At 37.8% G+C, this 23377-nt stretch overlaps 1 protein-coding gene across 4 annotated transcripts in view; it reads left to right on the top strand.

The window, feature by feature from the left end:
- The window catches only part of ATG5 (autophagy related 5), an 83098-nt gene extending 65403 nt beyond the window's left edge, over nt 1–17695 (top strand). For 3 of the 4 annotated variants that reach the window (XM_054820346.1, XM_054820344.1, XM_054820347.1), the window contains one exon: nt 16070–17695. In XM_054820346.1, coding sequence (XP_054676321.1) covers nt 16070–16206 — 137 coding nt within the window. In that variant the 3' untranslated portion in view covers nt 16207–17695. Of the gene's footprint in view, nt 1–3421; nt 3576–16069 lie in introns of all 4 variants that reach the window. The other variant, XR_008576361.1, reaches the window with a different exon arrangement.
- Nucleotides 17696–23377: the final 5682 nt, after the last annotated feature.

The following is a 23377-nucleotide window of genomic DNA, read 5'->3' as shown; positions in this document are numbered from 1 at the left end:
TGCTTTGAAGAGGCAAAGGGTTAAAATGATAGAAAACAGAGTTGTTCTGGGGGAGGGAAAGACTTCTTTCCTCTTCCACACCAGAAATTTAAGACATTGTGCATAATGCAAAGATTAAAAATTGTATAATGCAGAAGGAAACAGTTTTCTTCCACTGCTATCATGTCTAAACAATTCTGGATACAATTTTAATTTGCAGTGTTGTTGAAGTCTTCATAAAACTTGTTTTGATTTTTGTCTCATGCTTCCTTGAAGACTCAAATGGTAAACATTTGGACATAATGACGCAAACAGTAGGCTATCAATCAATCCCAGTTTTCACAGCATTGTTGTTCATTCAGAAAAGCTGTGTGAACTGACCTCTTTCTACAGCAGTGTCATTAGTTTCTTCAGAAATAAAACAAGGATCAAAAAGAGTTCCAGGATTTTTCTCTTAAGACTTGCTGTACTGAATAATTTTGTAAAATTAAGGATCAACTGTTTTCAATTAAGTCTCAACTTTTTTTAATGTAGGTTGTATGAGAGACTACATATTAATTGTTTTTGTTCTCCCTCAGTTTTCTAAGCATTGACTTCCAGTAAAGTAGTCAAACAGAAAATCGAATTTAGATTAGATTTGCCATGTAGGCTCCTAATCTTGATGCAAGTGACAAATAGTGCAATAAAAGGAAGTAAATGGATGCAGTGTGAATGTCTTTGGATTGACATGAAATATGACTGGGCTTGCTCTGTCTGAGGTCAGAATTAGCTGGACCTGGGGTTTACCGTGGGAGATGCACAGCAAGGAGAGGAGCAGCACAGTACCATCCCAGTCCTTGCTGCTCCGGTAGCGAACAAACTTAGGAAGCTTTTGCCTAACTATTAAGTCTGACTGTTTGTGCTCTTTGCAGGCTTGCCTCTGCTTTTCAATGCTGTGGAGCTATAGTGTTGAAATACTTCTCCAGGCCACCTAAATTTAAAACTATAACTAGCTCTTGTCAGTTTTAGGCAATTTATTAGCCACACTTTCATCCCACACAGATAGGATAGTATTGTGAAGGGTTAGAGGTCTTGCAGTGTGCAGGCATACTTAAAAGATGATTAAAAGCTCACCAGTGATATGAATTCTAGGCCACTGTCTCCTCTACCGTGAGAGTCATCTTGCAAGTCAGAACTGAACTTCAGACCACTACTTAAGCTATTCCACTCTCCTTGTGTCCTTGACTCAGTGGTGCTCTGCATGTTAGAGGAGGTCATCATGTACATCTCCTTTCTGGTGTGAGTCATTATTTGTGCCTGTTCTCTTTTCCTAACCAGGCCATCTGCTTGGATTATCCTTCTGCATCTGCCTTTCATCTGTCTGACTACTGACTTTTGGATTTTTATTTTTTCATGCCCACACACATCTACCTTCCCTAGTTGCTTTTGTTTTTAAGTTGAAATGGAAAGATTTTTTTTCTGTGTTAAAATTTCATGCCTTTTGATTTAGTAGTTCTTTTTGATCAAAAGGGGTAGAAGTCCAGAGGTTGGCTTGAGATTATAGAATTAATAGTCATGACTACAGACTTAATTAATATAGAATTAATTTGTCATGACTACACAGAAAGGTGCAAATAATCTGAGTTTAGTGTGGCGGCTATGATGTTTATATGGCTTCTTGTTAGCCATCTTCATTTCCAAACAAGCTCTTTGCATAATCAGAGAGGGCTTCTGTGTACGTGTAATGTTCTGGCTTGCTTGCTCTCAAAAGAAAAGAAAAACATGGGGGGGATCTGGGGCTGGTTGTGATCTTTCGGCATGGAATTTCTTAGGAAACAGCAAGCATAACTTGGTTTTAAGGACTGCTCCAACTTTACCTCAAGTGACTATACAAGGATTATCCATTTGGTAGCTTGTGAGCCCTCTGCCATCTGCCTAGTGGCAAATGGCATGAAATTTAACAAGTCCAAATGCTGGACTCTGCACCTAGGACAGAATAACTCCAGGCACAAGTATAAATTGGGAGAGGAGTGGCTGGAGAGCAGCCCTGAAGAAAGGGGTCTGAGGGTGCTGGTCGAGAACAGGCTCAGTATGAGCCAGCAGTGTGCCCTGGCAGCCAAGAGGACACAACTCATCCTGGGGTGCATCAAACACAGCATAACCAAGTCAACAGAGGTGATTATCCCACTGTATTCAGCGTTGGTGTGGCCTTACCTTGAGTGCTGTGTGCAGTGCTGGGCCCCACCATTTAAGAAGGATGTGAAGGTCCTTGAATGCCTCCAAAGGAGGGCAATACAGCTGGTGACAGGGCTGGAAGGAATGTCCTATGAGGACTAACCAAGGACTTTGGGATTGGCTAGTTTGGAGAAAAGGAGGCTGAGGGTCAACCTCACTGCTATCTGCTGCTTCCTGAGGAGGGGACGTGCAGAGGGAGGTGCTGAGCTCTTCTCCCTAGGATCTAGTCACAGGTCATGTGGGAATGGTTCAAAGCTGCACCAGTAGAGGTCTAGTCTGGACATTTCTTAACAGAGGAAGCATTTCTGTACCGAGAGAGTGGTCAAACACTGGAAGAGGCTTCCTAGAGAGGTGGTCGATGCCCCAAGCCTGTCAGTGTTTCAGAGACATTTGGACAATGCCTTTAATAACATGCTTTAACCTTTGGTCAGCCCTGAAGTGGTCAGGAAGTTGGACTAGATGATCGTTGTAGGTCCCTTCCAACTGAAATAGTCTATTCTAGTCTTTCCTCTTCCATCCAGCAACTTTCCTAATATCACAAGAGTAATGTGCTTTTTCTTTGTGACTTAGAAGTGGTTTCTGGGCATGCACATGCATGCACTTTCAAAAGGGTAGAGTGTAGGAAGAGGTACAGCAAACAGGAAGTAATCCTATTTCTCCAACAAGCCTTTGGAAATTTGTTCAGCTTCAGCTAATTTTGTTCTGTCGGCCACCCAATAAGTTATATTAGTATCAGACTCCAGACTATTCTCTTCACATTTGTCAGAAGGCCAAGGACTTTATTCAGGCACAACAACGTTTTTTAAGTCTATTATTAACAGTAGTAGTATGAAATGGAGAAAGTAAAATCCTCCAGAGTGTGAAATAACTTTTCCAAAATTTAGCTTATTCTATTTGGAAATCATAAGCCAGCATGTCTGAAACTCTCTGCAGAAAAGAGGTGGAATTTTTCATCCTAGACCAGTCTGCTTCATGGGCTGCAGTAGAGCTGCACTTCCTGGGAGCATCAGCGTCCTACCCCCAAATCCCTGATGGAATGCTATGGATCTGAAAATCTGGGCAGTCAAGAAAAGGTTGGGGAAAATCACTACAAGTTGGGCAAGTTTTCTGTCAATAATCTGCCATGCGTATGAGTTTTCCTAAAATTGTTGGAATCAAAGCATCTTGACAAAATGTTTTGGTTGTGGTGAATTTTCAGTTTTAAAAGGAATATTTTTTTGTGTTTTAGGAGGAGACCTCAGGTTCTTTATGCACTGTATGGACATTGCAGTGTGTTCCCACAGACTTTATCACTTAGACAAAAGATGAGTGAAGAGAGACAAAAAGGAAGGAGAAATTAGAGGCACAGAGGGGTGATGTGGCTTGCACCTGGTCACACTGAGGTCAGTAGCAGAGTTAAGAATTGGATTTTTTTTGAATCCTGATCTAAATCAGTCTGTCTCACCCCAAGGAGATCACAGAGGTCATGCAGTATGACTGAGCCATCAAAAAAAAAAACAAAACAAAACCCCAACCTTTTCTTCTAGTCTCTTATATATCCTTGGTCACAGACACAAGCATGTCAGCAACAGCTGAAGTACACAAAGTATGTAGACTTACGTGTTGGTTTTTTATGGTTAGTTTCATAGAAAAATGTGAGAGTGCTCCAAAACACTTTTTTTCAAGTAGGGGTCGTCATCCTGTTAATGTTCATATCCTGTATAATCACTGCCACCTTTAATGCTGTAACTGGTGAAAGTGTAACTAGAGACTTCAGTGGGTCTGCCAAAGCTTTCAGGAGACAGCAGTAAACCTCTGTGAAGATTTGCAACATGAAGTTCTCAACCAGGACACAACCTGATTTAGACATTGATGTCAGTTGTTTTATTTATACTAGTAAACAAAAGAGGGCTAGAATATGCGTTGTCTGTGCTATATGGCTATTAGAAGTTCTCTGGTATGATTTTGGTTTAGGCCAATTAATACTCTCCCAGAAAATTTGAGCAGCGTTCATGGATTAAGAATCTGGGGACTATTCTCAGTAAGCAATATGAGGGGGGAGATAATTTAGCTGAATAGGCATGAGCTGTTCTCTGGCACTTACCCTGAGGTCCAGAGAGTGGGTTCTGGTCCATTTTATGAGCTACATCTATACCTTTAAAATGCATATAGGTACTGCATCTTTAGAGGGGGCTGAGTAAAATCATTCCTGTCTTCCTCGCTTTTCTCTTGCAGTCTTATTCTATTCTGCCTTGATGTGTATAGGTACAACCTGATTTTCCCAGGAAATAAATGTCTTAAAAGAAGAGAACCTGCAAAACTAAAGGACCTACAAAAAATAATTAGGAGAAAAGTAGCAGCCTTACCAGTAATGTAAAACACAGCAATCCACTAATAAACACTATTTGCTGTGTCTTTCCTTTAAGGATTCAGCAGCACTCGTTAACAGTAGTTGCCCCCTTCTTGAATGCCTTGTTTTAATCAGAGATTTTGATAACTTCACATTCAGCGGATAAATTGTACTTTCTATCTTATTTGGCACCTGTAGCAATTTGGAGAATATTTGTAAGAAAATAAAGGTTGCCCAGAGAAGTTGTGGCTGCCTCCGCCCTGGGAGTGTTCAAGGCCAGGTTGGATGGGGCTTTGGGCAACCTGGTTTAATGGAGGGTGTCCCTGCCCATGGCAGGGGGGTTGGAACTAGATGATCTTTGAGGTCCTTTCCAACCCAGACCATTTTATGAGTCTATGTTAAAGCCAAAGTCTTACGCAGTGGCTTGGCATGTGTGCAGAAGTGCTATAGTCATTAAAACTGTGAATGCCTCTGGTGCTCCTTGCCCTTTTTCCTGGTAGTATCATCACTACAATTACAGTAGCAAAAAGCAGCAAGTGTCTACACTTTGGGAAACTTCATTAAGTCCAATATCTTAATGCAAACTGTTACTCGCTGGCAATTTAAGCAAATAAACCAGATGTATGAACCAGATACACAAATAGATGGCATTCTGCCACTTGTGATGTTGGGGAGCAGTATCCTCAGATGGAAGGGTGGTTGCAAAGCCAGCTCTCATTATAATTGCAAACTAATGCAACAGAAATTAGCCATAACTCATTTCAGAGCTATGTGCCTGAAGTGTTTTGTCCACATAGCTAATGATTCCTAGTAATATTGCTAATTAATTAATTATACTAACCGAGCAAATTCTGTTTGCAAATGCTGTATGTATGTGTTACAAGTTTTATGGGTCTAAATTTTTTGCTGTAAAGCAGAAAAATACTTTCTGAATTCCAAAGAAAAAAATACTTAGGTTACCAAACTCTCTTGAAAAATAAAGAGAATATGATAATCTATCAACTTTGAAGCTAACTCTCTTGATATTTTGGAATGGAAAAATTAAAATGAACTTTTGATGAAAATTCAGTTGCAATCTTAACTCTGAACAGGTAGCTGTTTTGTGATTGGTTTTTTTTTTTAAGTTACTATTCAGTGTGAAAAGCCCTTCAGGTATTCCATTATGCATTTATTCACTCTTACCTAATTTTTTCAAGACTAAATTATTTAATTTTACTATGGAAGAGATCTCCAAATACTTTACTAGCTGTTCAAAAGAACTTACAGTATGTGTACAGAAAAAGATATTTCATGTGTGCAAACTCTATTGCCTACTCATTAAAGAATTTATTTTTCAATGAGTAAGGGCCCGGAAGAAGCTGATGTAAGTATTTTAGCAAGGGTTTGTATTTCTCTGATAAACAGCACTCCCCTTCTGTTTGTGATCACAGGATGAAAGCTCTCTAAGCTTGTATATGTACATTTTTACTGCTACATCATGTAGTGTGCTCTTAAGATTGAGATCTCATTCCCCAGGAAGCATTTCTGTCTAAGATTAATTGCCCTTTTAAAATCAGTGTTTGATGTATTCCTTTGGCTATATCCTGACTCGCTTTAACCCTCTTTGACCTGACCCCACTGACTATTACCGCCATGGCTGAAGCAGAAATCCTTCAGCTTGATGTATGCAGTACAGACTTGAGCCTGTGGTTTTTCACATCGATGGATTCAATTAGCTGAGGTTTTACTGATCAACTTAGCAGAGGTTGAAGAATTTGTCAGACATGGAACAAAACTGTCCATACTTTGGGGTTAATTGAATACCTCATCTCCATTTTCGTGTATAGTTTGCTTGTGAAGTTGTTTATTTTGTTAAATAATATTGCTGGAAGTAGCGTTTAAAAAAAAGCAAACCCAGTTTATTTTTCTCCAGTTAAATGGGGGAAGGTACAAAACATGAAATAGCAACCATTAAGCCTTTGATCTGTATATATCACTTATCACTTTTCAGGCAAATGTTTTTAAACTGTAATTATGTCCGAATGTCCACTTTTGAATTTGATTTATTAAACCGGGCAGATAAACTAACAGTTAGTTATGGCTTCACAAAACCAAGTAAATGTGCTGGTCTCTTCTGTATTGACAATGATTTTGCAGCAACGGTAATGCTTCTTTGCTTTGCCTTGCTAGGAATAGTTCATCATTTGATTAGCTGAAAAGTTCATTATAAAAGATGGACGGCCATTAGAATTGAAGAATATTTGCAGGCATGATGTGAATTATAGTAACTTGAAAATGAAGTAAAACAGAGGTTGAAAGTTCAAGAATGCCATTAAAAACCTTTAAAAGTGTATGAATGTGCATATGCATAGGGAATATATAATATGATTGTATAGAGAAGTTGCTATTTAATTGTTTGGCATAACAGTATTTTGAAAACAATGACATTATAAAAGTTCTCACAAGCTATTAGCAACAAGAGGTCTTTTACAGCAAATTTATTTGCTTTATACCAATCTTTATAGAGAAAAAACTTTATCAAATGTTTCATTTTTTTCAAGAACCATACTGATCACATTTAGCTCCTCAGCTGTATACAGAGATAGCCTTAATTTCTGAAGGTCAGTTGTACACAGTTTAGAGGGAAGGGAAACCTCAAATCTAATTAAGGATGTGGTGCTTGAAAGGGTTAACTTATTGTAAGTCAAGATGCCTGCTGTTTCAAAAAGCTACACAACCTCTACAAGTGATTTAGCTCTCCCTCAACAATGGAAAACATATCATGGATGAGTTGGGCTCAATTTGTCATGCATTCAAGCGCTTATCTTTTAACACACACCTTGCCTGTTCCTTTTATATATAAATGTATTGTTACATGGAACAGCAGCATAATTTGCATTGAACTTTGCCACTTTGTTCACATGTGTGTAGCCAAACTTAAATGTATGGCAGAAAATTGTTTTATAAGCTTCAATTGCTAACCCCAGTCTTTTATAAACCTAGCACAGGTTTATTGCTGGTTCAGAGCTAAGGCACTGCTTCAATCATTGGAACAGGCTGCCCATGGAAGTGGTTGAGTCACCATCCCTGGAGGTATTTAAAAGACGTGTAGATGTGGTGCTTAGGGAGGGACATGGTTTAGTGGTGGACTTCGCAGTGTTAGGTTTATGGTTGGACTCAATGATCTTAAAGGTCTTTTCCAACTTAAATGATTCTATGATTCTCTGCTAAGGAAGAAGGGGTATCAGAATATTTCCTGGGAGTTTCATCTTATAAAATTTCCTTTTTTTTTTTTTTTTCCCCCTGCTTGAAGATAGATGTTTGATGAGAAGCATCTCAGGCTGAGTCATTGTAAGGTCTTCTAAAATGTTTTAACTACTAAAATGTTAGATGTTTAAGGAAAGTATTGCAGGGTTCTGTCATAAATTAGTTTGGCACTTATTACAACAACTCCATTAAAAAGCTTCTATTAAATATACAAGAATAAAAATTTAAAAAAAAAAAGTTAAAGCTTTCATTTCCATACTCTTACCTGCTTTTCCATTGAGCTGCATGAACTCTTTTACAGAAGGAAAAATCCCCTTGGTTGTCTTGGATGGCATTACTGTCATTGTTAACTGTTTTTTTGGACTGCATGGAGAACTGTTAAATATAATCTGCTCAGGCAACCTGGACTTACTGGTGTTTGACGCCAAATTCACTTTCTCTAAAAACCTTCTCAATGAAATAATAGTTTGTTTACATACTTTCTGGCTGTTACGAGATTAGAAGTGTAACCCAAGTTCTCAAAAGCTGCTCCAAAGTGTAATAAACCTTTGCTTGTGGTAATTAGTTTTATCCACATTTTTTGTTATGTTTCAGAAATGTGGCTAACTTGAGGATAGACTTGAGGTAGATGACAGGAAATAACGAGAGAGGAAAAATTACATGGAGAAGAAAATGGTGAATAGGGGTGATGCCAAGTCTTTGATTTGATCTCAGTATTTAATGATAATGTTGGATATCCATTTACTTTCACTTTTCACTAGGACTGTGCTGGAATATAATCCAGGAAATCTAATTATACTGAGAACTGTGACAAAGAACCTTTTTTCCTTTCCTTGTCTAAACTCAAGTAGGAGATGTTTATGCCACAAGAAGATCATGTAGAGATCAGCCACCTGGCCTGTGTCAAAACCCTGTAAAGAAATACAGCAGTAATTAAAGCTAAATCAATGAATATGGACTTCATGACAGTGTCACAGTGGAGGAATACTTGGGATATCTTGCCTGGAGTTAGGCTGTTGTAGTAAAGTACTCTGCAAGAGCTGAGTTAACTGAGGTGGATACAGGTCTAGTTCTATCATAGCACTTTGGACTAAGAAGCAGCAGTTCTTATGAGGGGCTCTGGTAAGGTGACATTAAGGTGCTGTAAGGGTGAAATTGAGACACTTAATATGAAAGACAAACACTCCAGGATGGAGAGAGACTGATGTTTTGAACTGTTATTTTGGAGAAGAATTTTAAAAAAAAAAAAAAATCAGAAGAATGAGTTAGAAAAGATAGGTTAAGCACTCTTGTTCTTTGTAAGGAGTCGTTCAGTAAACCTATTAAAAATTAACATTCCTTTTAAAAGACATTTTTAAACAAAATACAGAGTTGTGGATTTTATTTACCATTGGTTGTCTTTGAGGCGAGGAACTTGCCATAGTTAAAAACTCTCTGGAATATCTGTGTAGCTATCAAGAATATCCAGAGCTGAGAACATATATTTAAGAACACTGTGACCTTCAGTTTGAGCAAAGTAACTCATGTTTGGTATTTTATGTGGTAGTTTATGTGCGATAAAAGTGAGGCAAAAAGTATGTTAAGATTGTTATGGAAAATGAGTCACTTCTAGCAATGGAACCTACTACTGTGATGAGCAGAGTCCTTCTTGCAGTAGGGTGGAATTCACAGAAAAGTGAGGAAAGCCTGGGATATGATGGCTGAAATAGCCTAGTGTGAAGCTTCTGAAAACTCATACTAAGATTTTATTCCTATTTAAAACATTTTAACTAAAAAAAAAACAAACCCTGCTCAATAGAATGTGTAGTAACTTTAGATCTTGACGTTATAATTTCTTAAATATAAAATATTTTGTATCAGCAAGGAGAACTTAGTGTTAACTGTCAGAAGTACTTGTGCTTCATGAGCTTGTTCAAAGAGCAAGTGATCATTTGACCAAGAGATTTGACCAAGTTCAACTTTATTTGTATGCACTTCCCACAAAATTGTGTCAGTATTGAGCACCTGTTAGTACTCAGCTGAGTAGGTAAGATTTGTTTCAAATACAAGTTTGTTTTTCTATTTGAGACCTTTATATTGAGGTCATATTTCTGTACTTTGGTCGCTATTACACATACACACGCCAGAAACTGATTGCAGAAATGTTCCAGTTAGATTTGAGTTTATGAATGGAAAAGCCTGAAATAATGTTTTAACTTTATTTTTTTAAATATACTTAAGAAAAGCAAAACATGGATATTTGATTTATAGATGGGTTGAATTCATTCAGTAGCTAAGCTTGCTCACTGAGCAAAGAAATGTTTTGCCATAGATTAAAAAAGATACGGTATCTGACTAAAGTAAATATTAGAAAAGTGATGTGAAAGTGTTGATAAATACCTCTTAGCTTAATTTTTTTGAAGTTTATGGATATTTTATGAGCACGTGTGATTTTTGTAGCACATGCAATGAAAATAATTGTGAAGCTTGTTTTGTTGTAAACAGTGTCCAATCATTATCAATTTTAATATCAGACATTGGAGCCATTTTCAGTTTTGGACAGGTTGCTGTTAAAGAGCTAGATGCTATTCATCAGTTTCAGTGCTAGCAATTGAAAGATCCCTGTATCAAATCAAACCATTACTGACAATATTGAGGTTTGGGGTTTTTAAGAGATGTTAACTACTTAAAAGTGCTAAAAGTGAAGTATGTTCATCAGGTGCTTGTTTATTTATATTCTGCTACTGGTGCAGAAGTCACTGGAGTACTTCTTTAGACTATGAAGCTTTTCTGGGGCTCTCTCTTCTCTGTGTGTTGTAGAATACCCAACCTGAGGTGCCTAGAGAGGGGAAGGATAACTTCAGCCACTGTCCAGTTCGTTCTTACCACCTCTGGTTACAGGTTAGAGCATAGTCTTTGAATTTACTTGCTAATATAGCGTAGTTCTTTGTAAATAATTGCACATAGTTTCATATGCGATCCTCTATGCTAGACTAGAGGTCTAGCTTTTAAGAAGGAACTTTTCACCTTTGCTTACTGGGGACTTAGCCCCACCCAGCTTTGGCTTTAGGCTTTAAAAAGTGAGTCAGCAATATCTGTCAGTAACGAATTTAGTGGTTGCATCTACACGTGAAGCACATTACTGAAAGCTATGTAGCTGTAAGTAATTTCCTAAGAGATCCTAAAGAGGTAGATGAAAATCTTCCTGGTGAAGATGTCAGTGTGTCTCTCCAGATTCAGAGATGTCCAAGACACCAGCTGCTGAGCACATATGCTGTGAAGGAATGCTCTGGCTGCTTCAAGGTACAGGTACCTAAAGGCCTGTTCCCCTGTCTGCTAATCGGAGGAGCAGGAGAGGTGGAAAGGAAAGCAGCCGCACCACAGCCACAAAAGGAGAACTCTGGTCCTTGTAACACTGACCCAAGATGAGTTTCCTACCTATTATCAGGAATATTTTTAGTATCTTCTAATCCAGAACGTATGACGTATTCTGAAGATAAGCAAGCAAATGTTTATGGCCCACTTCACAGCTGAAAAAGCTGGAAACTAGTTCTGTTACGCTATACGTAAGGCTGCTACTGCACGATGCTTTCCTTAGTTATATTTAGTCCTTACACTTTTTAGTATCCTTGACTAATACAGTCCTGTGCCCTTGTATCATGCAAGACAGGCATTATTTGCTCCTAGCTTGGAGCACAGGGTTCCATTTCCCTTTTTAGGGTTTTAAAGTCAGTTTTATAAGTGGTACTGCCCTGAGTAAGAACTTGTGGTTTCTGCATTGTCCATTTTGATGACTACAGACAGGTTGTGGGACTTGTTATGCAGAGGACTTGCCTATGGAGGATTCTAATTTAAGTACTCCAGGGACATTTTTGCTAAATCCTGAGTATCTTGTATTGTCTGTTAGTGAAAGAATTTAAGCCAGCTAAATTGCCCTGAGAGGTGATTGCTAGAGGCTTCAAATCAGAACAGAAGTATTTCATCCCACTAAAGAATTCTAAGTGGTGCATCACAGATGTAGTCTACCTAGAGAAGCTAATCTCATGTAGGTGCAAGGGAGTATGTAGCTGAAATGTTGGTGGCAATGAGTGAAAAATGGCTGAAATACGTACCTTTGCCAGAAGTGGTGCCTTCTCACTGTTCTGCTCTTAGGCACTTGAATCTATCTCAAAAACAATCTTTTATTTTCCCTCCATCTTTAATTCTTCCTTTCTGAATAAAAAGATAATTCAGTAGAAAAATGCATTTAGATTGCATCGGGGGTATGTGTACCAATCTGAGTTGATGCTGAATAAGCTAATTAAATTCTTCTGTTTCCTAATTTTGAGTGGTTTACTTTGCAAGCAATAACTTACATAGCTAAAGGGAACAGAAAAACTTATCCTGTGCTACCATGACATTGCAAATCTTCCTACCTTCTCTGAAGACTATAGATTTTCTCCTCTTTGTTCTTTCTGTCTCTCACTGATTCTTGAACATTGATGGGTTTTAGATGAAGCTTGGGATTAGCAACAGCAAATTCTGTAATAGTCAGGGCCTTCTCCTTAAAGAGAGTGGACTCAAGCTGCCTCAGGTTGAGGAGGGCTTTGAGCCACTGCCTGAAGGACTCTGAGATGCAACAGCCACTATCCCTCCCTCCCTCCCTCCCTTCCTTCCTTCCTTCCTTCCTTCCTTCCTTCCTTCCTTCCTTCCTTCCTTCCTTCCTTCCGGCGCCTATCTGCAAAAGAGAGTCCTTTGCCAGTGCTTTCTTTGGCTGGATCAAGGTGGTTTCCTGATCAGGAACACTAAGGCACTTCACAGATGATAGAGCAGCAGTCCTCTTCTTAAACCCATCTCTTCAGACCTGCCTGTTTCTCTCCATTTTCTGTACAGAGTTGGAAAACTCTTCTGACTTTACATGGTGTGTTTTATTAGCCTGGGTCAGGTACCTACTTCAAGTGCGGCAGCCTTTGAGTTAGTGTCTAAAGTGATCTGAAATGTCTCAAAAATGTCTTAGTACACAACACGTAAGCGTAGTTATCTGCCTTCTGGAGATGGAATATTGTTAAGTTTTACCAGAAAGCTTTATAATCTGTGCTTACCACTTTCCACTAGTGACTTTCAGGGGCTATAGTGCCTTCTGTATTCATGGATTTCCACAAAGAGAGCAATTTGCAACAAAGTAAAAGAAACCATCTTTAGGCCGTGTGATAGCTAACACATAACTCAGTTCTATCATGATTTTAAAAGGAAAAAAAAAAGTCTGTGAGGTGACTGGAAAATTTGAACTTCTTGGTTTTGAGGAAATCCTGGGGTTTTTACTACATTACTGAATATTGTAAAATGAGTATTGACAGTAATGATATTATCAGGTCTGGACCCTGTGCACTACAGTTGAGCATTTTTATTTGACCTAATTTTTATAGGCCTGGTTCAATGACATAGAATGGCATTAATCTTCGTAATTATGTCATGTAAATCTTACACCACTCATTTAAATATATGTTGTGTTTAGCAACTTGTACACTTTTACAGAGGCATTTTGTCAGTCCAAAAAGACTTTTTGTTATCATAGAATATGGGATGGGGAAGAAGAGGAAAGAACTTGCTGTGTCAAGATGCACACAAAATAACACAACTCTTTAAGACTACAACTCTTGAGACTATGAGCGGTGATGGAAGAAAAAATATTATGTAAATATTTATAAACCACATGGATGAAGCTTTCATGATAGCTAGCAAATCATCCAGAACTCAGATCACAGTGGTAATTGTGGATATGAATTAGCTGTTGAGAAAAACAGAATATTTTCCAGTAATTTTTTTTAGTGTATTTGCTATTGACAAGGTTTTGCTACATAAAGCAGAGGAGCCATCTATAGGAGAGGGCCTCTGTATGTGTTTCAGAGTGGGAAAGTTACTGAAAACATGAAAGTTGAGGAAAGTTTGGCTAAATATGACTTAAGTGAGAGTTTATGGTAACAAAAGGAAGGAAGAATGCTAAAGTAAAAACAACGGGATTTTGTGAAAAAAGGCTACCCTAAATACAGAATTGGTAGATAAGATCTCTTTAGTCAAGCCTCAAGGGGAAAAGGAATTAAGGAGAAGTGATGCTTTGTCAGAGATAATACTAAAGCACAAACAATGCTAATGCAGAGATTTAGACTTTAATTAAACTGTAAATTCTTCATTGACCTCTGAGACTTTTTCAGTTTGCTGAGGAACAGAATAAAAGATTTGTATGAGAAAGGGACAAAGTTGAGTAGAGAGCAGGGAATGGGGACACCCAGATTAACTGCATTGCATTTTTAAGTGAGATGCATCAAGTTAGTATACACATGCACACACCTCCAAAAATACTCTGTCACACAGTAAAAGAAGAGCAAAATAAAATGTTTATCACTTATAAGTCTTTCCTCCAATGACAAGAAAATGATACTGAGGTCCTAAAGCTTTTAATCTATTTTTTGTGCAATTTTTTGCTAAGAAGTCAGCTGTGTATAGGTGGTTGTTAGCACAGTACTAATGCCAAAACAGCATTCTGCCATCTGTCTGTACAAATTAGTTGTTTCTGAAAATCAAATAATATTATGAAATGTAAAAAAAGTCACCAACTGTGTGGCCAATTTATGAAATACCATAGATTTTTAATTTGAAAGTGTTAAATACATATATTTGGGAGTTACTTTAAAAATATTTAGATGTTCCTGAACTCAGTGTAAAAACTTGGTTCCTGAGAATCTCTTTTCTTTTGGAGTTTATACTCTTGACAATCTGACTGGTAGTGTTTCAGCCCAATAAATGCCTGCTTTGGTTGGAAATACCAGAATTTATTTTTAATTTCTTTTTAAATGACATGCTGTGTTCTTTTGACCTGTCTGCAATGAAACCAGAAACCAGCAATTGTTTATGCTTAATTTAGTGTGATAATGTGTATGCTATGCCACGTACAGAATCAAGGCTTATATATTTAATCGAGAATTTGTACAGAATATGATACCATATGTGGGTAACATGTAACTAATGTATAATGCTTTATTTTAGGCAAACATAACTGTCTGCTTCTGTGGGAAGAATTATCACTAGCATAAAGTCAACAGCATGTTCAGGGATGATTCTTCCTAGTCTAATTTAGCCTGTGCTGGCATAGATACGCCGTTATAATACAAACTTCTTCAGGCAGCTGTCAAATCATTTTGGTTACCAAACAAATAAGATTTTATCTATATTATAAAATAGGAATTATGCTACAACTGTGCTATGGAAGATACGGTTTGAAGGTATCAGTAGTGGTACCTTCACTTCTAGATTCTGCTCTCTTCTGTGCAACTCTTTGGGAGCACAGTGGTTTGTTCTGCAAGATAGACAGTTGAGGGGGGCATAAAATGCCAATTAGAGAAGGGAGTGATATTTTTGAGCACTGAATGTGGATTTCACTGTGGTAGGTCCATGTGAGAATGACAGAGTATAGTATAAAAACAGTAAAAGGTCACTGCCTACTTTTTTTTTTTTTTTCTGGCCATTATTTGGAGCATATTTCAGACGTGCTTCTCATCTCAAGGCTCTGAAATAAATTTTGGGGTTTTTTTAGTTCATTTCATGACAGTTATGTCAGTTGCTTTAGCTGGTTCCCATCATTTAAATCAAAGGATCAAAGTACTTGCATCCTCCGGGACAAATATAAATAAAAAGAATTGAAATATTCTTAGAAAATATTCTTGTCATACTGGGAATCATTTGCTAGCTTAACTTTTCCAAGAGATGAAACTAAGTGAGAAAAAGCTGGTGCCAACTCAGCCTTCTGAGTAACTCTGAAATACTGCTAGAGTCTGAAGTAAATTATTCTTAGCAAAACAAAATTGCTTCAGGAATATTACATGTGTTATATGCCTGACATATTACATGTAGTCCAGCTCTCTCAGGAGATCACATTATTAAGAATACAACTTTACTATTACGTTTTGGGAAGCTCAACATCTTAAGCATGATCTGTGTAAAATTCATATGGCTTATAGCCGGGTGAGATGGATATGCCTTAAGTGTGTTGACTCCAAGCTGTGATGATCACTGTAGGGAAAAAAAAAACTTGCAACTAATAAAGAAGAGTGGCACTTTCATTAAGTTTCACTTTAACCTATTTTTTTCTTGGAATTAATTTTAACTCAAAGTTTGTTTTAGAGGCTAGAAATCTCAGCTTTGTCCATACCAGTATTTCCTGCTTTTCATTCTGTTAAATGTTAAACTCTGTAACACCAATTAAATCAACCATAAATTAAGTATATGTTTAATCTTTCTGTGAACTTTGAATGGTATACTAGTGGTTTCTCTTTTTCTTTGAATTAGATGGAGAGCAGAAGACTCAAGTGATGATTCATGGAATCGAGCCAATGCTGGAAACACCCATACAGTGGCTAAGCGAACATATGAGCTATCCAGATAATTTTCTCCACATTAGTATCATTCCCCGACCTACTGATTGAAACTCGGCTATACTGGTATGAGGATCATTCTCAAGCTGGAATTACAAGGGCATGTCAACTTGCTTCTGTCAGTCTCAAGAGAGGCAGCCTGACCAGAAAAAAACAAAAAACAACAAAAACCGAAACAAAACAAGAAGTCCTCACTGCTGCAAGCCAAACAGGAAGAGAGATCCTATCATCAGATAAGAGCAATTGGGCTGATCTTATTTTGCATCACCGCTGCTTTTCTTTACCACTGTAATTAAATCAGTTGCGATATGAAAGAATTTACAGGGCCTCTGCAAGTCTGGTGTTTTCTTGTAAAATATAATGAAGCTGAAACTGTCAGCCGAAGAGCAAATGGAAATATGCCACTTGATTGTATTTCTGATTAACAAATAAACAGGGCTGTTTCCTAAAGCGGTACTGTTTCAACTTTGAGAGTGGAAACATTGGTTTAATTTTCTAGAAAGTTAGACACGGACAGATTCAGTTACCAATAGCTTTTTGTAAAAGATCAAATTACTGTAAACCCATCTTTCCTTAATGAGAAGTTCATGTTTACAGTATGTGTATTGGTATGCAAATGATCTTTTAACTTTGATAACAAGCAGTGAGAGATTTTAAAGTAAACCCGTAAGCATGTTTTGTCATTTAAAAACATGCACAACTTAATAATTTACGAATACTTTCAATTTGTATGCTGTCACTGAATACTCCAGTATGTTTATTATTCAAACCAGTTTTCATAGACTAGCAGTGATGTAGGATAATTTGTCTTGGGATTTGTCATGGCATTTCTTTGTGCTCATCTGAAATTTTTTTTCTTCTGTAAGAATACTTTCTTAATTTAGTTTAAAAAGATTTTTTTTTTAAAGTAAATGGATGTTGCAAACTGTTGTATCCTGCTGTTTATTCCCATAGAGTAGAAAACAGCTAAATCATACAATGATGAGCAGATATATTGCTTTTTAATAATTTTGAATTTTGGAAAGCTGAGGCTTTTCCAAGCTAATACTTCCTTACATCTGAGTTTAGTTTTCTACTGTGGTCCCTGAGCAATCAGTCTGAAATTTGGAAGCTTCTAATCTCCTTGCACAGATTTTTCCTTAGTTTAGCAGACGTATTTTTAGATTATTGGATCACTTTGGTTTGTAAATGTCTGTTACCATTACAGCTGCTACTAGGACTCTACCATTTTTTTTTTTTGTTACGCTGAATTCATCAGACAGGGCGCCATATTGCTTTGTCTGCAGCTTGTGGTTGTTTGTGGCACAAGACTATGTTTATAGTAGACATGAAATATGTCAAATATTATCAAAGATAAAGAAAGCATGACATTTTTCTTTCAAAAATAGTAGCTGTTGAAGTTCCTACTCAAAAGTCTTGGCTTGCAGATGTCCCGGTAACTCCCAGTGCTGTTCTCATTCATTTCCACGCTCCCTTTATGGTAGGGTACTTACCTGTAGCTGAAAAAGGAGAAAATGAAAATCAATCAATCAAACAAAAACCTCTTTAAGAAGCAAGAGGGGAAGGATCTCCTTGAGTAAGGATAGAATGGAGGCTAAAAATGCCCTAAGGGCAGAAAAAGTCAAAAAAACAAATTAGATGGTGTTTTAAATGTAAATGAGGAAATAGAATTAAGGAAATGGAAAGGAAAAGGTAATAGTGAAATAAACCTATGCTGTATTCTGCGGGTCATGAAGAATTTTTAAAACAATTCAAACCATGCTGATCTGTGTTTCAGCAGAATTGACATATAATATTCTTATAATGGAATAATTTGGTTGAGTTATTCTAATTTCCAGTTCTGTTTGGAATTTTTGTTACCATGTTGGATTGGCATTTATAAACTTTTCTTGGGCAGACACATCTAAATATTCTGCAGAATTTCAAAGTCCTGCCAATGGATAAAGCAAGTATTTTGTAAAGTCTTCATATTTAAAAAAGAAAAAAAAAAAAGTCTTTTGTAGGGATAATTTTTCCATTTATCAGGATAAGAGGCAGTGCATTTAAAAAATGCAAAGATTGTGTTTCCTTTGTTTTAAGGTAAGCTGGAGTAAGTCAATGGCTATTTTAATATATTCTACACCAGCATTTTAAGTATACAGCTCTCTTCTCATGGCCTGGATTTGCTAGTAAATCCAACTTTTAAGGCCTAGCATGGAACAAAGAAATAGCTTGGCTTTAAAACATACTCCTTCCTCTTATTTTAACTATTTAAACTTTATTAAAAAATAAAACAAAGCTTGAGTCTGTCTTTATTTCCAGCTAAATAAGGATCTCTTTCATGGAGTGACAAAAACATCTAATTAATACTTAATAAGTAGGAGCTTCTTAAAGAGCTGATTGGGTGATTTATCTAAACAAAAGCACATCATCACAAAAATGAAGTGGTGTCTTTGCTTTACCTAATTTAAATCACATTTCTATAGTTTCTTTTACTTTGTGAATAACAATAGCAACAGAAGGTGTGTGGCTTAATTAAATACAGCAGTTCAAAGAGAAGTAACATCTGAAAAAATAGATTTGGTCTGAATTGGTCAGAATCTAACATAATGCTGACTAAATTTCAGGAAAAGCGCCAAATACACACGCGCACACACTCCTCTGCATTTAGAGTTTAAGTGCATCTGGTAAGCAAGTTAAATTATAGTTTTAAAAAAGAGCAAAACACAGAGCTTGTTGCTGTCCTCCCTGTCTTTCATGATGTTTGGCAATGGCTACCTCCATTTTTGAGTGTTCTGTGAAGAAAGTTAATTTTCCAGTGATTTCTTTGATACCACTGGCTGTTAGTCAGCACACAAGGTGATGCCCTTTCATTAAGAGCCAGAAATTGATTATTTTAGCTTTTTATTAATTTCCATGAATTCCTGGGGGGGAAAGTCTGATTATATTGCCATTACTAGAAAGAATGTGAACTGAACATCTGAAGGACTGGTAACCCTGAAAAATGGAGAATGGGAAAAGATGTTGAACTGAATGCATTATACAGAGTGGGCATAGGGACTAAGGAGAAGGATTTCTGCTGGGAAATGAATAGAGCTCATACGATGGTGTGTTACGCTGCTAAAGCATGTGTAATCTTGGGTTCCCATTAGGTACAGAGAATTCAGAAAAGGGGAGCAATTGTTTGCCTGCAGGAACAGTGGTTCTCACATGGAATATTGGGGGGGGCGGGGGGGCAGGTCTGAATGCCCCCGTGCGGAAAGGAGATATTTGGGCTGGCATAGGGACCATGCTGCTGCCTTAGTGACAGAAATGCAAATACTGCTGGGTATGTGCATTGGTGTGATTGGGAAACGTGATTTGCAGGAAATGTGACTGGGAGATTTGAGAAATGGCAGGAATGTGATGAAATAATAAATCTTAAGGACATATCAGGCACAGGAAGGTACAGGATGAACTAGCCATTAATAGATGTGTGGAAAGGACAACTATTGAGCTATTTCAAGTTACTTCTCCATGAAGAGTTTTGGGAGCTGTGGAGCAAGCTGATGCAAAGGTTAAGTAACAGAAAGGGTAAGAGCTGGTTGCCTGTGATAGCAGTCATCGGACTCGGTGACTGGGAAAGTCCTTTCAGTTCTGTGTTCCTGTGTGTTTTGCTCTGACTGCCTATCAGCTGACGAAGACTCTTGATCATCACTTCCAGGATTATTTATATCCTGTATAATAATTATGGCCCCTTTTTTTTTATTTCCTTTTATGGTGAATGGTGTATGAGTGACAAGTCCTTGTTTACGGCACTGGCAATAGCCATTTTCAGTTTCAATATTTGGGAAAGTCTGCATCTTGGCTGTACAAGTGTTATCAGCACACTCTTAGAAGACTTGTAGGGCTAAAAAAAAAATGACTGTTCACTTTAGAGAATGTTTTAAGCAAATTTCACAGCTTGCCAGTGATGATTTACCAAATCAAGGGATGGGACAAGAAAAGGATAGATTAATCCCTTTCATAGGTACTTTGCAAATTAAACATTTTTCATGTGATGATTTTAAACTCCTCAAAAAGCCTAGCTAGATGTTAGGTTGCAAATTTAGCAGTAGCTTACAGAACATATTTATTCATATGCTACATATGTAGATGGTAAAACTGATTACATACTTGTCTAATATATTAATATTGACGATTATCATATTATGCCAGAAAGAGAACCACATTAGTGGTCGCGAGGGCTCCTGTGAGCGCTGCTGTTCTGGTGCTGCAAATGGATGAAGTGTGGAGATTGAGTCGATCTCTAGCAAGTACCACCACTTCTTCAGACTTCAGCCTTCCAGCAAAACCAAAATTACTCTGTCTTTACTGAGAAACTAATGTTATTTTCTTGACATGGCAAAAGTGTATTTCAGGGAAAAAATTCCCCCCCCAAAGTATTTTTGATTCAAAATTTGTGGCTCTGTCAGAATAGTAAGGCTTTTGGAAAGTGACTCTAGCCATTGATTTTAGCAGTCCCAGTTTATTTGGACAGGAAAGAGATTACTGAAGTGATTTTTTTTTTTTCTTTCTTTCTTTAGGATGAGAAAGGGTATGCACAAAGGTTCTTAGAAGATCACATCATATATAAAACGCATTTCTGAATTAGAGCAGGTAGGTGTATATTCTGCGTTAAAACTTCTGGTTTTGAGACAGGGATGGTGACATTTCAAAATGTCATACTAAACCTGAGTAATATCTTTTGAGAGAGGTAAAAAGATGTGAAGTTTCAAATGCTCAGAAGTAGATTTCAGATTTCTGTACTTTCAAGTTACACTATCAAATTAGCTCGTGGAAGAAGAGTTTAAAATGAAGAGTTGTTTTCTTCCCTTCCTTTGCCTTTCACGTCTCCACCATTCATGTAATTAAGTTCTTTTAACTGTGAAATGAAACACTAGTTTCTCTAAACAACAGATTAAAGAACACAAAAGAATACAAAACTTCTTTCAAATACAACTATGCAAACAGTTACATGAAGAGGAGTTTTGTGTAGTTCAGGTTTTTGTATGTATAAAATAACTAGCAATTATATGAAGTTTAAAGCTATGGTTTCCCACATGGTTTCAGTAATATTTAAATGGATAAAAAACACTTAGGGTAGAAAGAGAGGCAGTCAAACACTGTGTTAGGGTTGGAGGAGCTTGACTTTACTGCACTCGAAACTGCCAAAATGCGTCAGATTTTAAAATAGCGCTTTCCACTGAAGATGTTTAAAACCTTAATCCTTGCATCATTTCACTAATATAGGTCAAGAGATACAATACAATGAATATGTTGTGGGCACAAATGTGTGATCTAGTTACTAATACACATTATATTCTCATCTTAGCATTCACGGTAATTGTGAGAATTACGAGTATTGTACACTGGAAGAGGTAAGGCTGATAAGTGATATAGTTTGCATCAGCCAGAATTTGGAGGGTCGCTTGCTAGACTTTGTCAAATGCAAGTTCACATGCGCATCTTCAAAGCCACTAGAAGTTAGATCCTCTTTCAAAGAAAAATGGGCTGTGGTGGGAGAAAAAAATAAAAATCAATAGCGTTGTTCACTAAATCTCTCCCTTCAGTGGGTGCCTTACAGTGAAAGGCATGTGGGGAGAGAGCACGTACGAAAGCTGGTGATGTCTTATTTCATACAGATACCTATATAATTTCTCCTTGTGTACCTAGAGATTTTGTTGCTTAGGGTCAGTAGTGTCCCAACTGCCACAAAAAAGATAATTTGGAATTCTCTTTCAGCTAGACAGGGGCACTCATCAGTATTTTCATCACTACAGAATTAAAGATCAGAATGGAAACTATCTGGCTGAAACTTGCACCTTACAGGCTCTTCTAGCTATAATTAAAATAATCTCCACTTCAGAGGTTTGATTTCCATCAGTCATATGTATACACGCCCTCACTGGATTTTTTTTCCACAGTTCAAAATTAGCAAAATCAGCTGGTCTTCTTTCATTTTAAAGTTGATCCAAGCCTGTACAAGGCAAACAGGAGGCAGAGACCAGGCCGTGGGAGCGGCCCTCGAGCCCTGAAGTGCTGGCGTGACCCAGGAAGTTATATACACATTATTCACTATTTCCACTGTGACAATTTTATCGTACGGGTTCTGTTCCTCACTTGCAAACTCTTCTTTAATTTGCAGCTTCTCTTTTTTTAGCTAATCCCTGACCTCGGCCCACTAGAGATGAGGTTGAACCTGCCCCTGGCTCTCCAGCACCTGCCTCTCCCTTGGGGGTTTGCTGTCAGTAACTGTTCAGTGAGCGTGACTAAAACTTCCATCTCTGGAGCGCTCCGCGGCCCTTCTCGCACAGCTTCTCCTTCGACGTCTGAGGCGTGAGTTCATTTCTGCTGGCTGTTACCACAAACTGGGTAGCCCTGTAGGAAAAGAGTGAAAGAAAGGTGCGGAGGAGGGGAGAGGGAAATGAGAATCAAAAAACACAGTGAAGGTGGGGCCCGAGAGAAAAATACTTGGTGGGGAGTGAAATGACAGAGCTGGATTCTTGATCTCACCCAGGTTTCTTGTTCACTCATCATCTTACAGCTCCCACTGTGTACTTTCTTTTCCGTCCTCTCCATGAACGTGGTGGTGCGCTGGCTCTCACCTGCGATGCAAAATGTCTGGCACCTCTGGTGTTACCGTCTGCCGTAGCTGCCTTCTCCTTGGAGCCAGCAGTACACTTGAGAGGGTGTATTTAACTTTGTTGTTTTAGCACGTTGCTTATGAAGGCGTTTATTTACAGAAATGGTTTCAGGGCTTCTTCCTCTGCAGCACATCCTAGGCCTGGGCCACTTCCAACTGCGTGGAATCAGGAGGTCCTGCACAAAATGGAGATATGGTTTGCACAGGCACTTCTTGTTACGGTTTTAATACGTTGTGTTGTGGAAAAGCAAATCATCGGCTTTGCTTTTTTTATTCAGGGAACAGACTAGGACTTTTGTGTCATGAAAATTACTGTTTCATGGTTTTGAAGTTTTACTTTATATTGTTATGAATGTTTCATACAGAACAGCAGAATGCATTTTGAATGTCTGTAATAATACCAAACCCAGTTTTGGTCACAAGCCTTTTCTGTTTCATTTTCCAGTCAGAATAAGATTCCATTATATTGGGTTTAGTTCTAGAAAAATATGTCAATATTCATGATCAGGCTGTATAGGCAGTAGAAAGAGGACGTGCCATTTTTAATCAGCAGCATTTCTGCACTTTACAACTCGATGC

This window comes from Grus americana, chromosome 3 (genome assembly GCF_028858705.1).
Source record: "Grus americana isolate bGruAme1 chromosome 3, bGruAme1.mat, whole genome shotgun sequence".
NCBI classification, from domain to species: domain Eukaryota; kingdom Metazoa; phylum Chordata; class Aves; order Gruiformes; family Gruidae; genus Grus; species Grus americana.
Note: the sequence above shows the minus strand (reverse complement) of the source record. Positions and strands in the feature narration are given on the sequence as shown.